The sequence below is a fragment of the Pseudoliparis swirei genome, chromosome 15, assembly GCF_029220125.1.
Source record: "Pseudoliparis swirei isolate HS2019 ecotype Mariana Trench chromosome 15, NWPU_hadal_v1, whole genome shotgun sequence".
Lineage (NCBI taxonomy): Eukaryota > Metazoa > Chordata > Actinopteri > Perciformes > Liparidae > Pseudoliparis > Pseudoliparis swirei.
Genome location: NC_079402.1, coordinates 15,849,444 through 15,858,377, shown reverse-complemented (window position 1 = coordinate 15,858,377; position 8,934 = coordinate 15,849,444). Strand labels below are relative to the sequence as shown.

The 8,934-nt window shown below is 43.6% G+C and overlaps 1 protein-coding gene across 1 annotated transcript; it reads right to left on the bottom strand.

Annotated features, from left to right (window-relative positions):
• Positions 1 to 616: 616 nt before the first annotated feature.
• LOC130205427 (alpha-synuclein-like) lies at positions 617 to 8,489 on the bottom strand. The gene is made up of 7 exons (XM_056432796.1): positions 8,400 to 8,489; positions 8,232 to 8,298; positions 7,724 to 7,884; positions 7,546 to 7,575; positions 5,774 to 5,901; positions 2,076 to 2,147; positions 617 to 1,258 (listed from the first exon to the last, which is right to left on the bottom strand). Exons 3-7 carry the CDS (start codon positions 7,842 to 7,844, stop codon positions 1,238 to 1,240), a joined length of 372 nt encoding a protein of 123 aa, XP_056288771.1. The 5' UTR covers positions 7,845 to 7,884; positions 8,232 to 8,298; positions 8,400 to 8,489; the 3' UTR covers positions 617 to 1,237.
• Positions 8,490 to 8,934: the final 445 nt, after the last annotated feature.

The window sequence follows — 8,934 nt, the reverse complement described above, 5'->3', positions numbered from 1 at the left end:
TTGGCAGCTCCAATCATTGCAAGCATTTTATAATTAAAAAAAAAATCTAAAACCTCAGATTGCACAATCCCTCCCAAACTGGGTGGAGCTTTCTCGTAGTTTGTCACCGCTATAATATTTGTAGACACTTTTACTATACGTCCTTTCTTTCCATAGACCATGCAGTGTGTGGAGAACGTATTTAGTCTGAGCCGATTGACAAAACTGCAGTCAGAGGCGGACAGTACCTCTGCCTCCCTGAAGGGGGCGTGCGAGAGCCAACGCGTTTACGCTCGTTCTGCTGTTGCTCTTCTACACTTCTGGAAATGGAAGATTCTATATATCTAAAAAGGTAAAAACATCACAAAACAGGGAATTATGACCAAATCAACCTCAAATCAACATCTGGAGAGGTGAAGTGAGCTCTTGTGCATGTGTTGTTCTCTTTATCCATCCGTGGTCATCACACAGGATCTCAAACTGGGTGGAGCAAGTAAACCAACCAAATGGCAAAAGACATGAATAAAGACATGAATATACCAGTATATGACATCATGAAGCACATTTGAATACCTTAAAACAGCGACCGGTTACTCATCCCCTGTCGTCCCCCACAATGACAAAACTAGAGAGCACACACATTTTCGTACTTATTTTTATTTAACACTTAACTCCAACTAAATTCATTGTGCAGACGAGTAGTTATACATTCTCTTGGTTTTCCAAAAGTCCATTCAGTATGAGATGTATTTGTCACAGCGGTGATAAATTAGAAAATACAATATGAATCCACGAACAGCTCCGCACTTTGAAGCCCACCGCAAAATACAGCGACGACACACAAAAGTAGAGAATATCATTACACGTCCATCTCAAACCGATCACTGTCAATTCTTCATTAATATCGAGACATTTAGGCGCTTGACGTGTTATATTTCAATGTTTGAGAATTAGCCACACAGGTGAATACAACATACACACACACACACACACACACACGTTTACTCACTGTAATTACTCACTTTCAGGACTGATGTGTAAAAGGCGCACACACACACACACACACACACACACACAATATATCTCTTTCTCGACAACATGTAATACTGTTCAGACATACGTAACAACGCAAACAGAAACACACACACACATAGATGTTGGGCACAGACTCCATAGAGGACCAAAACGAGGCACAACGGGACTTGGCAGAGCGACATGGAATGTTTGGGTCGTTGGTCTTCGACCGTGAGGTTCTCCCTCAGTTGTCATCGGTGTCGTCCTGAGAGAGAAGAGGGACAAGAGGCGGGCGGTGAGTTCACTGTCCTTGAAGGAAGCGTCGCCGTGCAGCATGAGGATTGACCAACCACATGAGGGGATGTAACACCTCATAAGATGAGTCTTATGTGGCTTTGCCCTCAACAAGCTAGAAATTAATTTGTTTTTCAGCTTTGGAAGATAATTAAACATTTAATACATATTCAGTATCAGTGCCACTAAATCCTATATAACTATTGCGATTAGATTTTGTACGATGTGTTTTCTTGCTGAATGCTCCAATGCTTCCCTTTTTATATTTCAGCTGATTTAGTTAAAGAGTTTTAGGCAGATGAGACAACAAAAAGCACAGAACATCCCCCCAGATGTATTCAGATCATAGTGGCATGAATTTTAAGGCTCTACAATAAATCCACTTCTGTCCGATACTGACTGCAAACTATATAACTCCTGTGCATCCTATGAAAACGTTGATCAGAGGACAAAGAAAATAGTGAAATGCACTATTTTGTAGCCGGGGCTCTAGATTGACAGCCTGGTGTGACAGAATGCATGATTTATGCTGTAAAGGCACCGGTAACAAGATGTGTGTTGTTTATGTGTTTCAATGGGGACATGTCAGGGTCTGAGTTTTTATAAGAGCTGTGGTTGAACCTCCAAAATAAAAACAACAAACATCCTTGTAAAAAATGAGTGTCACATCAACACAGATCAAATAATTGAGAACATATCGATCTTCTCTAATTCACGAACTGTTCCTTCTTTAACTTTGAAAAGCAGCTTCATCCTATCACATCCGACCTCTGCTTGGGGAGTCTTACCTCTGTAGCCTCAGACAGGTCGGCATCAACCGGTGACTCTGCCATGTCCTGTGCTGCTGAGGCTTCTTCACTCTGGGAAAAGACACAAAGGAAATCAATGACTAGGATCCATCAGCTATATTCACGATCTTATGGGAGTGACCGTATGCTACATGTGAAAACACGGTGACCGATTTGGGAAGCCTTTATATGAACTTTTTTAGAGGTTACAATTGATAAACAATAATTAGTGAATCTGAAATGAATAGTTAGTTGCAGCCCTGACCATCAGAACAACATCTGGATGCACTATATACCATTATGCCATATTCTATGACAAGTTTGAAGGTAAATGACTCACAGAATTCCTCCCATCTTTGCTTTGTCCCTTTATACACGAAGAGGCGCTGACAACAATCATGACGGTGGTCATTTAGATTGAGACGAGACATGGACCGCTAATGAAGAAGGGGAGGTGAGTGTGTGTGTGTGTGTGTGTGTGACTTCTCCCCTGTCTGGCTGAAAGGATGCCTTGATTACGTCATGCCATTGAACTGACCTTCCTTAATGGGGAGTGGTCACGGGGCGCTGACGCACGCACGTGTGTGTGTGTGTGTGACACACCGGCGGCTGACATAACCTTAAAGCCCTGACTGCACCTTCTACTCCATGCTGTTGCATTTGACACCGCCCATCGAGCCTCCATCTGGTCCCCACGCCGAGCCAGAGACATGTGTGCTCATGTAAACACACAGACACACACACACAGCTGGACTGCCAAACAGACACCACATCGTCTTTTTACTGTGGGCAGATCACACTTTGGTCAAAAGTGAAAGATTTGTTCGCTTTTCATGACAAATCCGACCTGATTATGTTGGTAAGCCGAAGCAACACCTGGCCTCCAATCTGTATTCTTTGAGCGTAGAAATTGCCTCCCGGGGACGGGAAATGTGGCAGCCTCTTTTTATTGCATGTTGCTAAAAAGATCTGAGCAATAAGGCGTGTTGTTGTTGTTGTTGTTGACCATTTTCCATTTCCTGCCAGGTCTCCTCCTCAGGTCCCCACCACACCACCGACCACACTCCATCTCATTTCACTTTCCCCTCTCCTTCTATACCTCTCTGGCTTTGGCTGCCTCCTGATGAATTGGAGAAACAACTAGATGTGGAGATTAATCAGACTCAGCATCCCGCCATCCTCTGCTGTGTGTGTGTGTGTGTGTGTGTGTGTGTGTGTGTGTGTGGGGGGGGGCTCTTTCAACCTGGCATCAATTTTTTAATCAAATCAATATTAATGCCGTTTAATGGCTGAGCCACCTGGGAATGATGGTTAAACGAGCACAAGCTGCCGCTGTCTGCATGTCAATCTCTCGCTGGGAAACCAGGATTCTCTCTTCATCTCTAAGCTTTGTGTTTATTCCTCTCAGGTTAACCACCATATCTCCATCAGTCAGCAGCCTCTGTGTCTGTTTGTCGGAGCCGCCTGCCAGTTGGGCGTCTCGTCCTCATAACGAGGTGATCTCAATCCAGGGCGAGCTCCGTCAGTATTTTATCCCTCAGGGTGAATATTAGCCATCGAGCTGCCTCAATGACACAACCCCCGACCAGGATGCAAGGATTCAACGGGATGTTGGTCGAAAATACCGCAAGCATCTTTTGATAATGAAATAAAATGCAGCAAATGTCAGCAATGAAGGATGTCACCACTAGTGGACAAATAATGTGATTGCCTCATGAAAAGAGTCGCTCGTAGGTGTCGGTGGTTGCCATTGGCGGGAAAATAACTTGACTTCTTCGGTATCGTATGTGTTTTGTATGGTACCTTTCACGGATCACAGCCAATAGAAGCAGAGCTAAAGACGTGTGTGTGTGTGTTTTGTTAGGTGTCGAAATTAGGCTAATTGGCTTATCATTTCCTGCAATACTCACGACGCTGTTATGAGAGAGGAGGTAATAACAGGCACATGGAGTCGTCCTCTCAGAATTACATATCACAATTCTAACAGCGTATTAATCCAGGTACAAACCACAGGGTAGCGTCACTGCGATGGTTAGAAACTAAAGAACAGTGTTTGTTTCAGTGTTGGGGAAAAAACGCAGCGCATGAACACGAAGGCCATCTGCTCCTCTGGGTAAGTCTGATGGGAGGAAGTGAAGATGGAGTGATGAAGGGATATCTGCTCAAAGGTTTGTGTTGACACTGTTTCTCACCAGAAGCCACAGCAGCTATCCTTGAGGTCTCACAAGCTTGTTGAATGTTCATGGAACAAACTTCTGTATTTTTAAATGTGCGCTGTTTACTTGCAATCTTCCTTTTGGTAAACAGTCACGCTTTTTTGTTGTTGCACTCAACCAATTGTCGATCGGAGTATTGTCATGAAGTTACCGCGTCTCCTCGGGCGTGTGCATCGGTAACACAACAGGTGGAAACATTGCTCCACAAAGAACTCAAAGAATGAGAAATAATATGAGAAACACTGAAGTCATGAGTTTAATTTCCCCTTCTTGACCCCCACCCCACGTTTTTTGGTAATTATGTGATTTTTTTTTGTGTACAGATTATTTTCTTAAATGTTAAATGACATTTTCTTTGAATAAATACATTCATATTGCTGAAATACCATCCATCCATTATCAATACCGCTTCATCCTCATTAGGGTCGCGGGGGCGCTGGAGCCGATCCCAGCTGACATAGGGCGAAGGCGGGGGACACCCTGGACAGGCCACCAGTCCATCGAGGGCACATATAGAGACATTCAACCATTCACTCTCACATTCACACCTATGGGCAATTTAGAGATCAATTAACCTGATGGCATGTCTTTGGACTGTGGGAGGAAGCCGGACAACCAGGAGGGAACCCACGCTGCCACGGGGAGAACACGCAAACTCCACACAGAAGGACCGCCCAGACCGGGAATTGAACCCACGGCCCTCTTGCTGTGAGGCGACAGTGCTAGCCACTACACCACCGTGCAGCCCTAGCTACGGCCCTCCACGAACAGAGAGGACAGGGCAAGACAGAAACGGAGGAAGGAAAACCATGTTTCATGTTTAACTTGTGTCTCTGCAGTAAATGGTTGGCTGCAGTAAACTCCCCTCCCCTCCCCTCCTCTTCCTCTTCCTCCTCCTCCTCCTCCTTTGGACAAACGATGGCCAGACTGACAAGACGAACAACGCTGGAAAGCTAACAACGTGTAACGGCTTTCATTTCAGAGACGAACGACAGGCAGTAGATATGAAAAGTGATGACAAATGACTCGAGGTGCGAAGGACGGCCACTGATGTGTTATCATATATCGGGATGTGTGATCAGACTCGCACAGGTTGCACTGAATTTATTATTGTCCTTTTTGCCGAAGGAACATTTAATTATTTCCCTATTCTGCAAGTGTATTTTAACATTTTTCATAAGAGAATAAAAAATAGTTTTGGAAATGTTTCTTGGGAAGGTCCACCCTGTCGCTGGTTAGCTGCTTATAGCTGTTGGATTAAAGTAATATTATCAACTATTATGTGCAGGACACAATTTTTTAAATATTAATCACAGATCAATGGGACTCCCAACGTGAGAGTAGTGCTGTAGAGGACGCTATAATAGACAGAAAAATAGATACAACTTCATCATGTTGGTACAATCTAATAGTTTAGATATTAATACTGATTTATCAAAAAGAAGAAAAAAAACATGACTAAATAAAAAGCGTCGTCCTTACTTTGGCCGGATCCTTCTTGACCAACCCGGTGGCAACGACAATGTTGCTTGCTCCCTCCACCGTTTTGTGGGCTACTGCGGTAACCCCGGTAACCACGGCTCCACCCACCTGTGATACTCCAGACACAGCTGGAGGGACCAAAAGAAGACGGGCATTTGAGGAGGGGCCATCTCTCCAGCAACTCAGTCTGTGAGGATTAGCGTGTAGAAAATGACACATCTCAAAATACATGAATCCAGTGATGGAAAGGATTTGTTGATATTAGTGAAATATATTGACAGGAAATAAAAATGACTGCTACCTTACTTCTATGCTTAACATCATAATGCATTGACTTAACACTAACACATCGTTTACATTGATCTGCTTAAGGAACAACCATAAAGGCAGGGAACCTAAAGTTCTTTATTTTTATTTTGGCACATGAATGTGCACAACCAATGCAACACAAATCCAACAATATGATTAAGATGTCATATGTTTATACAATAATCCAACCAGTTGATTTATCCGTGCTCGTTTCTTTTGCCACAAAACCCATACATATATTGAACACGTTTTATTTCTTATTAGTCTATTTCTAGAGAAATATTGTGCTCTTACATCCTTCAAAAAGTCAGATGTTATAAATAGTGGTATTGTATATTGTAACATTTTATATTCGGGTGACAGTTGTTCTTTCGAGAGCGAGGCTACACTTGGCATTACTGTACCTGGAGAAATGTTTCCAGTTGGAACGCCCTGCAACATGTTAAAGCCTGGATCGCCACCTGTTGTGTGGGTTACCTGAAAAACCTCAGGAACCGCCTGGAGGCCTTTTCCTTTCATGGCCTTCCCAGGGATTCAACCCGCCTCTTACTGTCTGAGCCAAGCGTTGTTGTGTAATGTGTCATTTTGTACATCTGATCTTGCGTGTCCTTCTCATGACTTTTATGAACTGTTTTGGAAAGGTGTTGTTCTGTAAATGTTCTTTTGATTCATTGAGGCGTAATTCTTAATTTAAGGTCAAAAAGGTCAATCAGTTTAGATATTCTCTTGATATATATCCATTCAGAACAAAGCTGCAGTCTGCAGGTGCTAAATGTATTTACATCAGTGGTTCCCAACCTGGGGGTCGGGGCCCTAACAAGGGTTCACAAGTTAAATTTGAGGGGACACGAGATCAACAGTATAACTCCAGAAAAAAAAAATCTGCATCCGATAACATGGGGTCACAAATAAATAGCTTTATTTTAGGGGGCAACAAGCCAAAAAGGTTGGGAACCGAATGCTCTGCACTGTATGGTGGAATGCATTTACTCATAATATGTGGACCTTCAAATGCAGATTATAGGATCATAGATCTGAATGTATGCTGCTTGGTACCACTGAGAAAAAAAAGATATCTTCCTGAGTGGCTAAAACCCTCTATATAACCACAGTTTAAAAAACACTCACTTTACTCGCGGCTATGTTACAACAATACAGGCATTTCCCTGGATGCCTATAACAGGAAGCCCCCCCCACCCCTCTATCTGCTTGTTATATGTATGAGGAATGGCAGGGCCTGGCCCTTTAGGGATTAGGCATGTTGTGTGGAGTAAGGTGGTGATATATGACACCTCTCTCTTACTGACCAGTGAGGTTAACCTTTCTGCTTTTACGTCAAAAAAAATAGCAGCTGAATTTACAAAATGTGTAAATGAATAGGCCTACACAAGGGATTTTTTTTTCAAACCAACAAGAGAAATGGAACAGATGCACTAGAACCTGAATTAATTAATACTTATTACCTGTTGTGACTCCATCCTTTGTTTTGTTACCTGGAGGTATACAGGTGAATCTTCATTAGTAACACAAATATTGAAAACCATTCAAAATAAATCAATCAAATGCACTCATTCATTCAACTGAGTGCACTAGTGAAGAGTGTAACACATTCATAAATCAAAATGAATTCCCAGCACCCACCGACAAACTTGACCCCGTCCTTCGTCATCTCCGCCGCTCCGGTCACTCCCTGCTTGGTTTTCTCCGCCGCCAACACGACCCCGTCTTTGGCTTTGGAGAAACCCTTCTTGAACATGTCCATGGCTGCTCGATTGACTCCCAAATGTAGCGCGTGCGCACAGCTGCGAAGAATGTCAAGAGCAGGCGCTAAATGAGGAGGCACACCCGGATCCACGCGTGCGACCAGACGCGCACACGGTGCCACCGCCCTACTTTCCTCCCGCGACGGGTTGGTCGAGCCGACTTGGTTACACAAGCAGCTCCGAGGCGGAGGAATATGAGCCACCTGTGGGAACTGGTTACAGCCCCACGGAGAAACCATGAATGGATGTAGCCTACTATTCATCTCAATTTAAAGAAACGGTTGTAACAATGCTTTGGCTGCTATTCTCTAAATGAAGGCTGTTAAAAATATATTTATATATATACACACATATAGTAGAATAAGAAATACACGCGGTCCACGCACCTGTTCGCTCCAACTTCCTTTAAGCCGAGAATGTGTTGAGTGTTACGGGATGACAGCGGCGCTTCCCCTGAAGGGCAGTAAAACCGGTTTAATCTCTCCAAACTACACTCCAAAACGCGGTGCTGTGTGTGTGTGTGTATGTGTGTGTGTGTGTGTGTGTGTCCTCACAGACAGACAGACGCTCCACAGGTTTGATAGACGCCTCCTACGCCTCGGTGATGGAGAAAGAGCGATTAGACCCCGTGATGCTGATGCGAGAGAAGAGATGCTCACACACACACAAACACACACACGCGGATTACGTAGCTCTTTCTGTACGTGGGTTGCCCACATGCAGCATGTTGGTGCAGCAGGCTCTTAACATCGTCAGTTGGCTGAATGCATCTACTAATTAGTGACAGTGTAATTATTATGCGAGAGAACACTCCACTGGGCTGACATGTGAGTAAGATGTTAACTGCAGCTGTGCAGCGAGCCCACGAGGGACAGTAGCCTGAATCAAAAACTCATGTTCGGAGTAATCAGACTGTTTAGATTTCACTCATTGGAGTCATTGTTTTCCACTTCAGGTTTTCATATACTATTTTGGATTTAAAGAACAATGACACACGTTTTGATATGCCTATAGTCATTAATCTGGATTATTTATGATTAAAAGCCTTTGTTAATGACCCAGCGTTATAATCCCATGACACCCATGAAA

Bases quoted from the DNA above. Each gene is read 5' to 3' on its own strand.
- LOC130205427 (XM_056432796.1), bottom strand. From the start codon at position 7,844: ATGGACATGTTCAAGAAGGGTTTCTCCAAAGCCAAAGACGGGGTCGTG. The intron at 7,576-7,723 runs GTGGGTGCTGGG...GTATACCTCCAG, and splicing joins GGACGGGGTCAAGTTTGTCG to GTAACAAAACAAAGGATGGA. The intron at 5,902-7,545 runs GTAATAAGTATT...TGGTCCCTCCAG, and splicing joins AAAGGATGGAGTCACAACAG to CTGTGTCTGGAGTATCACAG.